This window comes from Spinacia oleracea, chromosome 5 (assembly GCF_020520425.1).
Source record: "Spinacia oleracea cultivar Varoflay chromosome 5, BTI_SOV_V1, whole genome shotgun sequence".
In the NCBI taxonomy this organism is placed as follows: Eukaryota; Viridiplantae; Streptophyta; class Magnoliopsida; order Caryophyllales; family Amaranthaceae; genus Spinacia; species Spinacia oleracea.
In genome coordinates this window covers 21306926-21326474 of record NC_079491.1, presented here as the reverse complement: position 1 = coordinate 21326474, position 19549 = coordinate 21306926, and the positions used below count along the sequence as shown (strand labels likewise).

Here is a 19549-nt window from a genome sequence, read left to right as displayed (position 1 = left end):
AAATCATAGACGAAGAAGTCCAAAAACTGATAGACTCCGGGAAAATCAGAGAAGTCAAATATCCAGATTGGTTAGCAAATGTCGTCGTCGTCAGTAAAAAGAATGGAAAGTGGAGAGTCTGTATCGACTTCACAGACATCAACAAAGCATGCCCTAAAGACCCATTCCCGCTGCCGCACATCGACGCCCTGGTCGACGCCACTGCTGGACACGAGCTACTAACATTTATGGACGCCTACTCCGGATACAACCAGATCCTTATGCACCCAGACGACCAGGAGAAAACATCTTTTGTAACAGACAGAGGTATTTATTGTTATAAAGTCATGCCTTTTGGTCTTAAAAATGCAGGTGCAACGTACCAGCGATTGGTCAACAAAATGTTCAAAGACCAACTTGGAGACACGATGGAGGTCTACATCGACGACATGCTAGTAAAATCAAGGAAGGCCGACGACCATATCGAACACCTACGACAATCCTTCGACATATTGAGAAAATACGGTATGAAACTCAACCCAACTAAATGTTCTTTCGGAGTGTCTGCAGGGAAATTTTTAGGTTACATCGTCACCCAAAGAGGAATCGAGGCTAGCCCCGACCAGGTGCGCGCAATCATCAACATTCAACCCCCCAGTAACATAAAAGAGGTACAACGCTTGACAGGAAGAGTGGCGGCACCAAATCGTTTTATCTCGCGGTCGTCGGACAAGTGTCGTCTATTCTACGACGTCTTGCGTAAAAATAAAGGTTTTGACTGGTCCGACGACCACGAAGCAGCCTTGCAAAACCTCAAAAAATACATGATGTCGCCACCCCTCCTGTCCAAACCCAAAGAAGGCGAAGTCCTACAACTGTACCTAGCCGTCAGCTCCACAGCAGTCAGCGCGGTCCTAGCCCGAGAAGACGAAACGCAACAGCTACCTATTTACTACATAAGTAAGTCGCTACTAGAAGCGGAAACCAGGTATTCCTCCCTCGAAAAACTCGTTTTAGCACTCGTTACTGCAGCTAGAAAACTAAGGCATTATTTCCAAACTCACCAAATAGTGGTGATGACTAATTATCCAATCAAGTCTGTGATGCGTAGACCAGAACTAACAGGTCGAATGGAGAAATGGACGATGGCGCTAGGAAGCTTCGACATCAAATACCAACCAAGAACGACGGTGAAATCGCAGGCACTAGCAGACTTTGTGGCAGACTTTAGCCCCGACCTGGAGAAAATAGCGGACGACGAAGTCAAACTCATCAATAACGTAGAAGAGATATGGACGCTCTTCGTCGACGGCTCGTCTAACTTTCGCGGTGCAGGTCTAGGCGTCGTGCTAAAGTCACCACAAGGGGACATGATAGCACAAGCCATATGCTGCGACTTCAAAGCGACAAACAACGAAGCAGAATACGAGGCATTAATCGCCGGGTTGACGCTAGCTGAAAAATTGGGGGCAAGTGGACTCAACATCTTTAGCGACTCACAATTAATCGTCAACCAGATCAACGGCGACTACGAGGCTAAAGACCTGAAAATGACCTTGTACCTCGAAAAAGCAAAAAAACTAGCCTCCAAATTCAAACCCCTCTCCATTAAACAAGTTCCACGAGACCTGAACACGCAAGCCGACGCCCTTGCCAACCTAGGATCCGCACTCAGAAAGTCGCCATTCTCGACCATACCTCTAGTACACCTATTGTCACCCGCTATTGAAAAAGACATACCCCAAGATGCCAGCCTCGTCCTATCAACCACAAACACCGACAGCTGGACCAAGCCCATCCTCGACTACCTAACACATGAAACCCTACCCGACGACAAGCTCGAAGCCAGGAAGATACTTTTCAAAGCTTCACGATATGTTATTTTGCAGGGTATATTATTTAAAAGATCAGCGAACGGAATGTTGATGCGATGCGCAGAAAAAACAGAATGGGAAAGACTACAAAAGCAATACCACGAAGGAGAATGTGGCGGACATGAAGGAGGACGAAGCCTGTCAACCGGAATCAAAAGAAACGGATACTATTGGCCAACGATGCTCAAGGACGCAATGAGGTACGTAGCTAAGTGCGACAAATGTCAACGACACGCAGGTATGACACATAAACCATCTGAATTTTTACACCCCACCTTAACTCCGTGGCCTTTCATGAAATGGGGAATGGACATCGTCGGTAAACTACCCGTCGCCCCAGGACAAAAGGTCTTCATGCTCGCTCTAACAGATTATTTTTCTAAGTGGATAGAAGCAGGTGCGTTCCAACAAGTAAGAGACAAAGAGGTATGTTCGTTCATATGGACTAACATTATATGCAGATTCGGAGTGCCATCAGAAATCATATGCGACAACGGATCCCAATTCATCAGCGACAAGACTAGGGCTTTCTGCAAGACGTGGAACATTGAGCTAAAGACGTCAACGCCAAGATACCCCAAGCAAATGGACAGGCGGAATCCAGCAACAAAACAATCATCGCATCACTAAAAAAGCGGCTGGACGATAAGAAGGGACGATGGGCAGAAGAGCTGCCATCCATCCTATGGGCCAACAGGACGACGCCTAGGACGGCGACGGGACAGACTCCCTTCTCACTCGTTTACGGGTGCGAAGCAGTACTACCCCCCGAAGTGACGCTGCCCAGTGCACGATATGGACTCATGACGCCAGAGCAGAACGACGTCGAACTTAGTGAAAACCTCGACAACACAGAAGACTTCAGAGAAGCAGCGTTGATAAGAATGGCGTCACAACAGCAGATTGTGGCAAAATGCTTCAACAAAAACGTCAAAGTAAAAATGTTCAAGGAGGGCGACTGGGTGTTGCGCAAAGTGTTCCAAAACACAAAAGAATTAAACACAGGTAAACTCGCGCCAGCTTGGGAAGGACCATACTTGATCGATAAAATCGTCGGAAAGGGGGCATACAGGCTCGTCACCAAAGACGGCAAGTCGGCCCCCCGAAGCTGGAATGCTACACATCTTAAACTCTATCACTTTTAAAACATCCGTCGTAGCCAATTTTATCAGTTGTCGTACCATCGTTCCTACCTTCTTCCTTATTTTTTATCGCTTTATTTGTTTGGAATTATTACTGACTTAGGCATCGGAGGGCCGTTGGCATCCCCAACGTCCAATCCTCCTAGCAACCCATGTTTTCTTTTGCAGAAGATAACACACGACGCATGACAGAAAATGAATCCCAAGTGATTAACAAACGAGCAACCGATACAGGTACGGTTTCACATACATGTAATGCCACCATTTCAAAGACACATGCCACACGACGCACGACGAAAGCTTCAAAACACAAGAGTCACAAAGAACACACGCAAATAAGAAAAAAAGAGGAACACACTTATATAGCAAAATACAAATTGCGCGATCCCTAAGGCCACAACTTCCGAAATTCAAACACAAAGCATTATCCAAACACCTCGCCGCCGCCACCGACGACGAGTAAAAACATCCAAAACACGAAAACAAAACACAAGTCATCCAAACCACCTCGTCGTCGCCATCGACGACGAGTAAAGAAATTCACAAACAAAACACAAAAACCAACAGAAATTCGAAAAACTACAAACTATTACATCCCTTCTTCTTGTGTAGAGGCCACGACCTCCTGCTCCGACTCCTGCTCTGGGGGCACGACGGCGTCAGTCACGACTGGCACCTCCACCGACGCCACGTCCAACGTCTCGTCTTGAGAAACGACGACAAGAGCCTCCTCTTCGCACCCAACAGCTAACACCTCCCCCTCTTGCTCCGGAACAGGTGCATCCACCACCAACAAGGCTGCATCCACCTCTGTCGCCTCAGTACTGGCGGTGTCAGCCGTCTTCGCTAACCCTTCTGAATCCACCACAGGCACCGACAGGTCAGCCATGGTACCGCCATTAGCCAGATAGTCGTCCACTTCCTTCTGACACGGCCAAAGGCTAGTCTCCTCAATCAAGCAGGAGTACATCATTTGCGCCCGCGTCCTCCATATAGCGAGAGCCTCGACGTCCTTCGCCTCCTCCTGCAGGGCGTCGTACAAGCTCCTCAATCCATCTAACTCCTCCGTCGTCGAGGCCAGCTCTTCCTTCACTTTCTCCAGATCTTTAGCCACGTCGGCTAACTGCTTATCCTTACCTTTCAATTGATCACCCTTGGCCTTAACCACCGCAGCGAGGTCCACGACCTTCTTCTCAGCAGCCTTCCACTTCGCTTCCCACGACACGGCCGCCTTCTTCGCCGTCGCCGTCAGCTGCCTCGCATTCGTCACCTCGTCACACAGCAACGAACATTGCCTACGCACAGCCAAGGCAGCCTGCGACGCCTGCGCAAAACCAATGCCAAAACAGATTTACACAACACACATCTTTTGCAAACAAAAAAGAAGAAAAAACTAAATAAAACTCACCCGCAGACTAAGTTCAGCGGCGTCCGACGCGACAGGAAGAGGATCCACCTCGTGATATCGTCGATACGTCGTAGGCAAGATCAAGCGATCAGCGAAAGGCCATATAACAGACGCCTCTTCAACACCCAAGAAGCCTGGGGGCAAAGTGATAACCGTATCCTCGACAGGATTCGTCTCAGCAGGACGCTTCTTGGCCGACGAAGCAGACACTTTACCAACGTCGACAGCAGCAGACGACGCCTTGAACGACTGTGGGGGCGATGACGAAGCAATCGGATGAAAGCCTTCGGCTCCTATGACGACAGGCGTCTCGGCCGACGAACCTATCGCAGAAAACCGAGGTACGACCGTCATACCTTGTCCACCAGAAGTCGAGGACGACCTCAATCGCTTCCTCGCACGCTCCTGAATCTCGCTCTGAGACATCCTTGACACAGGCCTAGACGACAAAGTGTGCTCTACACCCAACACAAAAGATCAAGGTCAAACACTATCCAAAGCAAAAACAAAAATATATACAAACCCCGAAATAAATTAAAAAAAAAAAAAAGAAGGCAAATACCTGAGTTGTCAGCCATATCGCCTACTTCACCTTCGGCGGACGACGAGTTTTCCACTACCTCTTCAAGCAAATCCAACCTTTTCCGACGACGAGTCAGTTGACCTGATTCCTCGTCTATTTCCTCCTCCTCGGCGACGTCGCCTGACCGGTTCACCTCCTGCTCGTCTAAAAACTCCCCGTCGCGACTAAAAGACCTATCCTCGACAGAATAACCCAAGAATTTCCGATACTTGTCCTCAGAATCAGCGTTCAACTCAGTCAACGACGACGCCTTGACAACTGCAAAACAAAACCAAGTAAGGCGACGTTCAGTAAAACGACGAGAAACAAAGACAAAACAGCACATTTACCTTCCGTCGTCCATCCCTCGACCAGAAACCGCCCTTTATCTCCCAGAGAATCTTTGCCTACGAAGACAAAACGACTCTGCCAACCCCTGTCGTTCACACCTAAACCAACACCTAAGTTCGTCTTCCCCTTCTTCGTGACCAAGGTATACCTACAACACTTCTGCAGCGCTAGGTCGTAAGTATACATCAAGTCAGACAGGTCAAACGGCGCTCGCCAGTTTGCAGTAACTCCGTGCACCACCGTGAAAACCCGCCATATCTGGGGCATCAACTGACCCGGGCTCAAATGGAAAACCTCGATAAAAGATCTAACTAGAGGAGTGAAAGGGAATTTGAAGCCAATTGTGAACGGATACTCGTACATAACCACATACCCCTCTGGACAGTCAAAGGCTTCCTCGTCCGAGCCGGGAATCTTCACTTCCGCCGACGGCGGCAAACCAGCAAGTTCAACAAACGCCGCCGGGTCCACCACAGTAGAATGTATCGGGTTAAGGGACTTAACCCGAGTGGATCCCGACTCCCCCTTTCCTCTCACTACAACCGACTTAGATCTACCCATCTCACTTACAAAAATCTACAAGAAAATCGAAAAAAGAAAGTAAATTTTACCTGAAATCGAGCAAACTCAGTGCGAAAATTGACTTCACTCTCTCCCTCTTCTCTCTCCTGCTTTCGGATCTAGAAATTTTTTGAAAAATCTTGGTGTGAAGAACTTTATTGCATGTCGCGAATCGATATTTATTACTCTGGAATTCCGAACGGTTTGTCCCACGAACTAGGCAGTTGAAGACGGTTTTTTATTTTTTAAATTTTAAATTGTTTCTTTCGCTCTGTATGACTCCGCAAATTCACAATTGGGGGCAAACCGTTATCCCACTTTTTGGACTAACGACATAACCGCACTAACGTTTGATCATGTCGTGTCAACTAGGTTCTGTCGTGTCGCAGGTAAGCATAGTTCCAGGAAGATACGTCCGACGTGGCGTCGTACGACGAGGCATAGACGACGAAGGACAGACGACAAGGCGCAAGAACGTAGAGACGCGTCGTCTCTGGGCAGGCCAATAAAGATAAGTTAACCTAAAGCCCACGATGGGCAGCGCCGTCATGATAGCAGGAACGAGTCCAAGGCATGCGCGAGAAGCGTGGAGTCAGTTGAAGACCAAAGAAACGTGCAACAAAGATATCCCTATCTTTGTGGGATTCTCTCAACCAACCAGACCGTTGGAAAATTCCTATAAAAGGACGAAGACGAAGACAAACGGGGGACAAAAACTGAAGCTCTCATACTCTCAAGCCATAAAAGCATTCAAATCATTCTTGTATTCGTTATTTATATTTTGTTACATTGATTTCTAGAATAAGATACAAACAATCATATAGGAAACTTAGTGGATTGATAGCCTCATAGCTATCCGCGGTTTTTTACCTTATTCCTGGGTTTTTCGCGTCAACACTTCTCTGTGTCGTGTCTCTCTTTGTCTTCCCTTATTTGATTATCGCTTAGTTAGTGTCGACCTAAGCCAAAGATCGCCCCTAGACGAAATTTGGCATAAACAAGAATCGTACAATTCGATTTTAAGAGTCCCTTCCGATTCAAAGTATAATCCCGATTTTGGTAACCTTCACAGTTATATATAGTTCATCTATTCGATCTCATGTACGGACTTGTGTATGTCCTGATGAGTTTTTATCATCTTTGCATTTTATATTTCATTATAATTGAAACCATTATAATTTTATAATGCAACAAAAGTACAAATTGGAAGAGAGATAAAAGTCACATGTGTGTGCCAAATCAAGTTCATCTCCGTCCAATGCAATCACAACTATAGTTTTGTCTCTGCTCTCTAGTCGCTGGTGTACTTGCTTGTTAGTTTTGCTTAGACCTGTCAAAAATCGATCCGATCCGAAAATCGACCCGAAACCCGATCCGAAAATATTGGGTCCTGAACAAGATTTTGTAACCCGTAATCCGATTTTATCCAAACCCGAGCAATCCGAAAAGTAATGGGTCAAAACCCGACCGAACCCGTTTTGATACCGACCGATTGAAAATCATTGTATTTATAGTAATAAATGAGATTATGAGAAAATTTAAGCATAATAAGCACATTATTTTTACTATTGTTGTGTGTAATATGATTTTAATTTGGATTATACTCCATTTTATGGTTGAATTTGACTAAATATAAACTTGTGTAGGAATTTTTTTTAATTTATGCCTATATTTTGTATATTTATCGTCTAAATTAATGAAAACATAATGCGCGTTTTAAAATCTCTTAACCCGTTGGGTCGACCCGAACCCGAAAGTTCTGGGTCTTGAACAAGCATTTGTAAACCCGGACCTGAATTGACCGACCCGATTCAACCCGATCCCGAAAATATTTTTTTACAACCCGACCCGACCGAGCCGTTTGACAGATCTAGTTTTGCTAAATGCTACGGACCAACTAATTGTATGACTAGTACGGAGTATCTAATTGCTAATTGTGTGACTCGTAACTGAGTACGGAGTACTTGTTTGGCTGACGTTACTGTATGTGGAAATAACAACTTTCTAGGAACTTTTATTCCAATAAAAATGAAGGAATTTCCATAACAATAGGTAATTTTTTCTTTCTTATTAAAACTTAATTAATTTTACTTGAGGTAGATATATCTATTACTTTAAATTTAAACAGACACCAGTAATAACACGTGTCAGATCCTTGCAAAAATTTTCCGTTAAAAATCATTTTCCTAACGTATCTTTTTTATTTTATATTTATTCTTTACCCTTTTTTTATAAACTATTTTTGTATGGAAAAGATTATTAGTTTAAAAATTATGGCAATAATAGACACCAGGTAATAAATAATAATTTTGCTAAATACTTTTTGGTAATATTTTAGTCAAAACGGTACATTAAAAATGAAAAATATTAACTTGATATGGCATGTTGGTTGGATAAATAAAGACATTTTGCACAAGCCTCGTGGAATGGGGGGTCTTGGCATTAGGTGTTTGTCGGATTTGAACAAGGCATATTTAATGAAGCAGGTATGGAGAATGAAGCATAATCCTCAGTTATTGGTTTCTAAAGTTTATTCAGCAAAATGGCCCTTTAATTTGGATATAGGTAGAAAGGTTTCATTTCATGGTAAGGTTCTATCTTGGGGTTTAAGAGGTCTTCGAAGAGCAGAGAATAGAATTATTGAAGGTTGTGCGTGGAAGATAGGGAATGGGAGAAGTGTTTCAGCGGGAGGGGATAAATGGGTAAATGGTTGTGTACCCATTTTTTCTTCAAATGTTACTCTAGCACAAGCTCGGAATTGGAAGGTGCGAGATTTTATTAATCAAGGTTCAGGAGGGTGGAAGGAGCCACTTATTAGACAATCATTTTCTTTTGACAGTGTAGTGGCAATTTCAGCTATGGAAAATCCTAATATTGAGGAGCATGATTTTTTGTTTTGGGCTTCTCATCCGTCAGGTAATCTTTCAATCAAATCTGCCTATGCGTTTCTTCAACTTTCACAAGGATTAGGAGAACCGCGTCATTCTACGGTCAAATGGAAAGACTTTTACAAAATACTATGGCGTATTCCTTCTCTTCCAAAGTGGAAATTCTTTCTGTGGAGGATTTCTTACGAAGGTTTGGCGGTCAAGGACCAACTAAGTCTAAGAGGTATTGACATTTCGTTAAGTTGTGAGGAGTGTGGTGATCCATTAGAATCGATGGATCATTTATTTCGTTTTTGTGAGTTAGCAAAGTAGGTTTGGATGCAGGGTTTACTGGGTTTAAACTCAGAAATTGATGATGACCTTTCCTTCTGCGAATGGGTCTCTAAACATATCCAGCTCTTTATAGCATGGATGGAATTAAGAGTACAAGAATAATCTTCTTCATGGTTACTCTGTGGGAATTATGGGTAGCTCGTAATAATAGGGTTTTTAGGAATGAGGTTATGAATGTTCGGTCTATTTTAGACAATATCTCTTGTTCAATGGAGTTACATGTGCGGGTCCAAAGTGGGAACTTGGTTAACCTTGCTTTCCTTCATCCGCCGGAGTTGACTAACTCCCCTCCTCCGGGTTTTCATTTGGCATCTATTGGTTATGCTTTTTCGTCAGCGCCCGAGTTCACGCTCCATATAGCTAGAGCCAGCTTGGCAGAAAAAATTCAAAAGAGCAGGTTATTTTTGGGTTGTGGCGGATAGCATATCTCGTCTTCATATAGGAAGGGGGGGTTCTGATTTTGGTTCTATAGATTCCGCTACTCATGCAGAGGCCTTGGCTTGTAGTGCTTGCCTTTCTTGGGCTTCGGCTAGAGGTTTTTCTAATATAGTTATCTTCACGGATTATTTTAATTTAGTTTCTATGTTGCAAGGGAAATCATTGCAGGATATTGGGCTCAAGTGGACGATTCAACAGCTTGTGAGCAAAGGTGCAAGTTTTCACTCATGTGTGATTTACAAGGTTGATAGGGAGATAATTGCAGTTGCTCATCAGAAAGCTCAGCTTGGCTTGCATCTAGCAATTTCTTCTTCGGACGTGTTTTAGCTTAGTTTAGTTTTCTGTTCATTTCTTCTTATGTCAAAAAAAAAAAAAAAAAAAGGCATGTTGGTCATTTTAGCATATAACACTGATTATAATATGCATATTCGATAAATAAATTTAAATTAGTATGTTCAAAAAAATTTATAATTATGCAGTAGTTTTGGGATAATCAGTTAAATATATTGTAAAATATATAAATTATCATAATCCGTGCGTGCACGAGATCTAATATAGTGACATTATATATCATGGAAATAACTTCTTACGAATTTCTATTTCTCACAAAAATTGAGAAATTTATTTGCCTACTCCCTCCTAGTGCTAAGCAAGTTAAATACTTCGTATTAAAAGTAATTACAGACGGTTTGATAGCCGACATGGTTGTTAAAATTGTGATTCAAATCGTAGAGTCTTATGAGATTCTACGATTCAAATATGGTCTTACGATTCGATTTACGATTCTACATAATTCTACACTTTTTTCTTGATTAGGGAAAACCTCGTAAATTTCAATCACGCTAGAAAAAGAATGTATTAAATTAAACAACTATATAGTTCAATTATTAACTTTTTCGCCTATAATATAAGCACTCTCGATGAAATTTGAGAAAAAAATATTGATTATATTTGTTTGTAGAATCTTATGATTCAACGATTTGATTCTAAGAGTCCTTTCCGATTCAAAGTAGAATCCGATTTTGACAATTTTGATAGCCGGTAATAAAGATGGAAATAAATCTAAGTGGCACTCCCTCCGTTTCAAAATAATGGGGAAAATTTACCTTTTCACGCTTGCCTATGTAAATGTTTGGACATTAATATCTCTAATTTATATTCGTAAAAATTATGAAAAAGTTATATTCCAAAAGTACATATCGAGACGAATCAAACAAGACCCCATACGATTATATTTCTTTACCCATAAATCACAAATGATAGTCAAATTGAAATATGTGAATAATGTCAAAAGTCAAAGTGTCCCTATTATTTCGAAACGGAGAGAGTATTTGACAAGAAAAATAACATCATAAATAATGTCCATGGTAATGAAATAATAATCTCAAATCTAATGTTTTTGTTCATGAGTGAATACTTTTCCTTACAAATTTACATACAAATTCATTTACATTGACATAATTTATGACTGACTACCCAACGAGCAGTAGCGGATCTAGGAATTTTGCCAATTTTATGTTTAATTTTTCTTCAATAACCTTATTTCCTTTTTTTTTTTTTCCTATTGGGGATTCCACGGAATGGCGGGGGACGGGGGGGATTCTGGATGGAGAATGTCACATTTTGGGTCTATGTTAAGTACACTTAGGAGTTTATGTTCTAAACTGAATGACCACAACCTGCATACTAAGTTCACAAAGGTAACGATCTTGATGTTATGAAGACTAGATTTTTTCCATTTAACTTGGGGATTACCCAATTTATATAATTATCTTGAGAGGGTAGGTGGTTTCTTAGAGATTTAATGTATTAGTGTGTTATCTTTAACAGGGAATTAATAGCACAAATCGGGGGACAAGGGCAACTGTACCCCTTGTCCCCCGAATCCGCCACAGCCAACGGGTCTTTATTATGTGATTTTATAGAGGTAAATTGGTAAATAATTGCTTGTCAAATTGTTTGTTGTCATATGCAGTATTGAACATGTTTTTTAAGGCAAAAGAAAAATTATATTACTGTAGGCCTAAGCCGCAAAAGGTGGTTGGCTTATTACTTCAAATCAAGAGTTCTTGAAATTGTAAAAACAAAAAAAAAAACAAAAATCTACCATAGTAAGAGCACAAATTCTTATTTACATGAGGTGTACGATAAATATCGTACATCAAAGTAAAAGTTAACGCAAAATGCTTAAAAGTTACTCTTATATATGTAAAAGTTATCTATTACCCTATATATATATATATATATATATATATATATATATATATATATATATATATATATATATATATATATATATATATATATATATATATATATATACTAAAAGCTATATTTTAAATACTATATTAGATTAGTTTTTTATTTTGGATTAAATTTCATTTTAGTGCGATGCACGGATTTTATTAAATTTTTATGTTAAAATAAAACTCCTACTACAACTGCTATATTTTATACTCCGTATATAGATTAGATTAGTGTTTGATTTTGAATTGAATTTCATTTTTATTTATTTTTTAATTATTAGAGTGTTTGATTAGAGTTGTATATATTAGTAATTAGTTAATTAAAATATCTACGTGGCACCTGATTATTTATCTACGTGGCACCTGACTTTTTTAATTCAAAAATAATTTAGAAATCTTTTTTCATTGGCTGAAACCTTTAGATTTCCTACGCAACGCTCTAATGTTGGATTAGTGTTTGACTTTGAACATAATTTTATTTTAGATTAAAGTTTGATTTTGGATTAAGTTTTCTTTTTAGATTTTTTTTAGATTAATTTTTGATTTCGGATTAAATTTTATTTTAGATTTTTTTAAATTATTAGAGTATTTGATTTTTGATGGAGTTATACATATTACTTAATTATATATCTACGTGACACCTAATTATATATCTACGTGGCACTAAAATATTTTAAATAAAAAATAAGTTAGAAATCTAATAAATCTTATTTTTCATTGGCCGAAATCATTAGATTTCCTATGGGGCGCTCTAATAAATTAAATCCGTGCATCGCACTAAAATGAAATTTAATCCAAAACAAAAAAAAAACTAATCTAATATAATATATAAATTATAGATTTTAGTATATATATAAGAGTTTAATTTTAACTTAACAATTAATAGAATCCGTGCATCGCACGGGCTAAAATCTAGTACGTTATCCCATATAGTTGTTAATTAAAAAATTATAGAGTGCTATTGTAATGTTTTTATACTCTTATTCATACTTGATAGATTTTCTAATTTATCTGTATTTGAATTATGCAAGTTTGAAATACAAATAAGTAGGCTACTCTTAAATTTTTATAAAAAACATACTACGTACTCCGTATAATAGATTAATTTTCTTTTTATAAAAAGATAACCTTATATTGGTTATATTTGTTACCAAATATAGAAAGGATATATAATTTTAAAAAATACTCCCTATGTAAAGAATGAAATCTTTTTTTTATTTTGAGGAATAGATAATCAAATATATTTTTTATATTTTTTTATATAACTATAAGAGAGATTAATCAATGAGTGACATTTTTCATCACCACATTCATTTCCTCTCTTTTGTATAATATATAAATATATTTTTTAATTTTAATAAAAGATATTTCCTCAAAATCACTAATAATGTATAAAATTAATCATTTAACCCTTTAAAATTTACCTATCAATTTTTTTTAAATAATATAATTTTTAAAAAAAACTAAGTAAAAATTATAGAAAACTATGTAAAATTATCAACTTGTACATACAAGACATTTTATAAGAGGAGATTTGGATTGTTTTTTTTCTTCAATACGACCCTATGATTTTTTTCTTCAAGTCATTCACCCCTACTTTTTGGACTACATTCCCTATGATTTTCATATTAATGCCAAATTTATAAAAACACAAAATCAATCAAAGTATGTAGACTGTAGTGAGACTTTTGGTTAAATGTTTCTTTCAATCGTGTAAAGTTTGGTACATTAGTGTGCGTTTAATATATTATAATATCTTCTTTGCGTAAAAAAAAAAAATGTTTCTTTCAATCTCATCCTCATGAACTATCTTATTTTGTACGGACTATAGAGTATAGAGTATATATTTTATTGGCTGTCATGTGAAGTGTCTTATTGGGCTGAAATTTTGTATGGGCCAACTCGATCTAGATTAGCGGGCTAGACAGCTTCGACCTCCAGAGTTGAGATGGTAACATTGTTCCGTTCATGAACTATATACTATCGTATTTACCGAGATGGTAATATTTTCAATGATCTTGCATGTATCTAGTGTACAATAAATATATTGTTTATTAGATGACTTTTAGGCTCCGTTCTATTGGACTTGTTTTTGCTGAAATTAATTTATCTGAACTCATCTGCATTTAATTTATCTGAAAATAACTTATTTTGTCTGGGAAAAAAACTTATTTGTGTGTGAAAATGTCTGAAAAAAACTTAATTTTGCTGAACTTGTATCATTTGAACTTATTTTTTCTGAAATAAGTCAAAATAAGTCGAACAGAACAACGCCTTACTCATTTTGGTAACTTTTATAGTTTTACTATAATTTAATTAACTTTTAATATTATGAACTTATTTTTGATGTATAAACTCTTTAAAAAATTACATGATTCTTTGTACATTAGGAGAGATTTTGAAGGGATATTTTTTATTAAAAAAAGGTTTACTAATTATATCGGGGTAAATTTTAAGCATTTTGGGTTAACTTTAATGCCTTACAATATTTATTATACACCGAGTGTAATTAAGAATTTGGGTAACATATTTTATAAAATTATCCTTGTGTGTACCTGGTCCACAATAATATTAGTGTAGACCCAAAATGAATAATTTTCTTTAGCACCCTTTTACATATGTAGAGTCATTTATTGTTCATATAGCAACTATAGTAAATTAAACATCAAATTTCTTAGATATAATAACCATTTTTTGGAATTATAGTAAAGCTATATTTTTAAAAGTGAATTTATGACTTAAAATCACATTATTGAAGCACGACATGTATCAACAACACCAATTTTTTTTTTTTTCCATAATGATCCTTATAAACATGCCAAAATAAATTAGGAATAAGTTATTGACATTCTTTTAGACATGCTCCACAATAAATTTAGTGCGAACCAGATCCATTTAAGAATATACTAGATTAGATCCTGTGCACGCACGAATTTTGATAATTTGTTCACAAATCATTTAACTGAATATGTCCCAAACTACTACATAGTTATAACATTTTTAACATACTCGTTTAAATTTATTCATCTAATGTGAATATTTAAAATGCTAATATGGTAATTTGACCAAAATATTGAGTGACATATTTTCCATTATTAATATAGCGATTTGACTAAAATATTACCAATTTAGAATAAATATTATTACGCCGTACCTATTATTGTCATAATTTATAAACTAAATTTTGTTTCCACACATAAATAGTTTATAAAAAGTATGGTAGAGAATAAATATAAAATCAAACAGATACACTTTTTTTGGGAAAATGGTTTTAGCGGGAAAAAATCGTACCAGAAATTGACACGTGTCATTCCTGGTGTCTCTTTTAGTATATAGTAATAAAGTAATAAAATTGTTGATTTATATATCACCTACTTTTCGACATGAATGGATCTTTAAATTTTGATATCATCCACATAAACTACTTCATACACATCTTGCTATTATAGGGGATCATAATTTGATAGCAGATAATAAACGAAGGGAATGAGAATAAATTTAAGTGTTATTTAGAAAGGAAAAATAAAATCATGACGCTCGTGGTAATGATACATTGTCTCAAATTTGGTGTTTTTCTTTTGTAAATTTGTATTCTCACCCAATACTATATACTTTTTATATGGTAATGACAATTTATAGCGTATTTCTACATTATACCCCTGTATTTCCTTGATTTCTATGTTGTATCCATGCATTTAAAATCTTCCACATTGTTCCCATGTACTTGTAAAAAATAGTCAACCGTATCCTTGTAGTTAATCCAACGTTTAAAAATTCCGTTACTTTTTAAACAAACTAAGGTTTTTCTATATTACAATCAACTTTATGTTTGTTGTTAACCCGACGTTAAAGTAGAAAAATCTTTATTTAAAAAAAATATAACGGAACTTGTTAACATTAGGTTGGCGACATGGATAAAAATGATTAGCTTTTGCAACTACAAGGGAATAATGTGTAAAATTTAAAATGTTTGGGTACAACATAAAAATCAATGAATTAGAGGTGCAACGTAGAACAACTTTTTTTAAAGAAAAAAAAAAGAGGATGATTTATAGTGAAATAGCATTGGCATGGAAATAAATATTATTTATTTCTTACAAATTTACATACAAATTCATTCTCATTAATATTACCAACCGGCAGTTGAGTACTTTAGACACTTAGAAATGAATGTTAAAACATTTAAATCAATCAAAATTAAGGGAACAAGTTGCCGAGTTTTGAAATATTGTAAATGTCGATATCATGGATCAGTCACTACTCACTAGTAGGTATCAGTTAAATTTAGTCCGTTTTATTTGGTAGTGGTTGGGTATACACCATCAATTTCAATACTGAGTATAGTCCTAGAAAAACCTAGCTTCTATATAAGCGTAAAATAGAAGTAGATAGCATTATATAAAATTATAAACGTTGCTTCCATCTCTCAAGTTGTTCGTTAAGTAGCTCCAGTAAAAAGAGAGAGCTTAATTAATTACGGTTGGGTTCCATGGCTAACATGCTCTACATAGGAAACCCATCTCTCAGAGTTTTTACTTTTCATCCCTACATTTGTTTCAACAGTAAACATTTAACCACCACTATTAGCCTTAAACAAACTTCACCCGTGGCTGTGGCTGTGGCTGTGGCTGTGGCTGTGGCTGCAGTTAGTGAAATACACAACGCAGAAAGAACAGATGGCCAAGCCAACATCCTATCTATTGGCACCGCGAACCCACCAAACGTAATGTATCAGGCTGACTATCCTGATTTTTACTTCCGAGTTACCAACAGTGAACATATGACTCATCTCAAGGACAAACTCAAGCGTATATGTATGCGATTCTTACTTTCACATTAATTATTTTTATTGCTTCTTTATTATACCAAGTATTCAATTATCTTAATTAATTTTGAAATTGAAAATAAACCAGGTTACTCTATTCTACGTACTACGCAGATTAGTTCAGCTAACGTTACTTCTAGTGCTAACATTAAGGCTTCACTAGCCTTTTATAGTTTTATGCATCTCAATTGGTACAAGGTACACCTGAATTTTACTCTTTTAAATAATACACTACATTTTTATTGTTTTTTTTTTTTTTTTTTTTTTGATAATTTGTAATCTTTATTAATTCATAAGATTACAGAGTTCCAGGGCACAGAAAGTAGAGTAGCCAAAATGCAATTAGTACAACTCTACGAGAATGAAGTGCAAATTATGTCCATGCTATAAATTCGGAGCTACGGTGAAGGCCCTGCTTTGCAAGGGAGTCAGCCACCATGTTTGAGGATCGACCCTTGTGAACAATAGTGAAAGGTGGGTCGTGCAGGCGCATGTTCCTGATGCAGTTGAGGTGGAAATTTAGGTTCCATGGTCCTCCGGTGTCGCTGTTGCACCATGTCACCGCATTCGCGGAGTCTGATTCTAGCACGAAGGAGGAATGTTGGAGCTGTGTGCTAGCTAGAGTGATGGTGACGGCTCTGTGAATGGCTAGGACTTCCGCACAGTTTATTTCCATGGGGGGGATTGGAGAAGAGAATAGACATATGAAGTTGCCTTGGTGATTGCGTAGCACGCCCCCAATGGCTGATTTTGATGTTATTGGATTGACCGACGCATCCACATTCCATTTCAGTTGTTCACGGTCAGGAGCTGTCCATATTTGGTGAGTTGCAGTAATATATTGGCTTTGTTGTGATGGTTTGTTTCCACCCCATAATAAGCATATTGGATTTCGTTGAATATCAGTGGGTGAGTATGGGAAAGGTTCATTCCATCCACTAATCCACCAGCCTAGTCGTAGCAAGACTAGATTGTGTAGTTCTGAGATAGGACTGCTAGTATTCTTGAAGATTCGCGAGTTCCTTTCTTTCCATATTGTCCATATGATGATAAAAAAGCTTGCAGTCCACACTTTTTAAAAAAAGACGTTCTTGTTTGGAGGGTTCCAATGTTCAAAGGCGGCTCTTATGCGACTGGGATGGACCCATTTGATGTTCCATAGATCGAGCCAAGAGGCCCATAGTTGGCTGGAGAAGGAGCAATGTAGGAGAAGATGATCTTGGCTTTCAATATCGGAGTTGCATAACACACATAGATCTTCTGAATTTGGGATGATGCCTAATCTGGCAAGCCTATTCTTTGTATGTATTCTGCCAAGGAGAGCAGTCCATACAAATATCTCAACTCTGTGAGGCACGAAACCACACCATATGCCCTTGATTGCGTCCCCTTGGGGGTGAGGGTCTGCTTTTGCCAATTCTTTTGTAAAAGACTTTGTTGAGAAGGTACCTGATTTATCGTGTGTCCAAGCCAATGAATCAGAGTTTGACAAAGATAAGTGAGCCTGTTGGAGGAGGAGATTCAACTCTTTTTTGGCTTCGATGTCACGAGGCCTTAATTGGCGTGTCCATGAGAAGCTCCACGCCCAATACAAGCCATCCCAATACGCATGAGATGCCACAGTTGCATCTTGGTTTAAAGCAAGGCGGAAGAGCCGCGGGAAACGGACTTTTAGTGGTAATGCTTCCAGCCAAGTTTCATGCCAGAAAAGAGTGTTCGATCCATCCCCGACCCTTTTGCGGATGCCGTTTAAGGCTAGTTGTTTCGCCTGTGGGTGCTGTAGGAGGGACGCACAAATGCCCCGCCATGGACCCCCCGTTTTAGGGAGTTGTAGCTCACCAATTGTGAGGGATTGAGGGTACCTGTATTTTTCTTGAATGACTTGTCTCCACAGTGAGGGTGGATTATTGAAATAGTTCCATACCCATTTAAACAGCAGTGCCATATTTCGATGAAGGATATTTCCGATGCTTAACCCGCCCATATTTTTTGGGAGCTCCACAATCTCCCATGCTATCAAAGGCATGGCTTTCTTGTCCAAAGACCCACACCACAAAAATTGTCTCTGAATTTGGTTGATTTTGTTAATGACTCCCTTTGGAATGGGGAAGAGTGACATGAAGTATAAGGGGAGGCTTGAAAGTGAGGATTTTATGAGTGTGACTCGCCCTCCGATCGAGAGTAGCCTTCCTTTCCAAGCATCCAGTTTTTTTTTCATACGGTCAATAATGGGTTCCCAACTGTTAATACGGGAGATATTACTCCCAATTGGCAGTCCGAGGTACGTGAAAGGGAGGTTGCCTACTTTGCATAGCATCACTTCTGCTGCTCGATTTAACCAAGCCTCAGAAACATTAATACCAATCAATGAGCTTTTGTGGAAATTTACCTGCAAGCCAGACACAAGGTGGAACAAGATGAGGGCTTTTACCGTTAAAACCACATTTTTACACAAAAAGTACATCCGCTATAAAAGAAAAAATAATATATATATATATATATATATATATATATATATATATATATATGTGTGCTTTTATGTGCTTTTAAACCCATAAAAATGTGCTTTTAACCCTGTTGCATGTAGAGCTACATACAACCGGGTGCACCTTCTAATTTATGTATGCACCGCGATCTGTGTATGGTTTTTAAATACATATAAGCAAACATTAAGAAATTAATATTTGTTATCGTTGAATGATTACTTCTTCTATTTTCCTCCTTGAAACAAGTTTGGGTGTTAAAACTTGACTTATTCCGATATAATCAAAAGTATGACTTATTTTTAATAAGCGGCCTAAAGATTAACTTATTCCCATCACTTTTCCAACTTTATATCCGTCTTACAATATTTAGTGTACACCAGGTATCATTAGTAGTTTGTTAACTAGTTGGGATTTGGCTAGGCCTGGAGCTCGGACGCTTGAGCCGAGTGTGGAAAT

The 19549-nt window shown here is 38.1% G+C and overlaps 1 protein-coding gene across 1 annotated transcript; it reads left to right on the top strand.

Moving 5' to 3' along the window:
- Nucleotides 1-8303: 8303 nt before the first annotated feature.
- Nucleotides 8304-9863, top strand: LOC130461354 (uncharacterized). The gene is made up of 3 exons (XM_056829428.1): nt 8304-9060; nt 9162-9429; nt 9521-9863. Exons 1-3 carry the CDS (start codon nt 8304-8306, stop codon nt 9861-9863), a joined length of 1368 nt encoding a protein of 455 aa, XP_056685406.1.
- Nucleotides 9864-19549: the final 9686 nt, after the last annotated feature.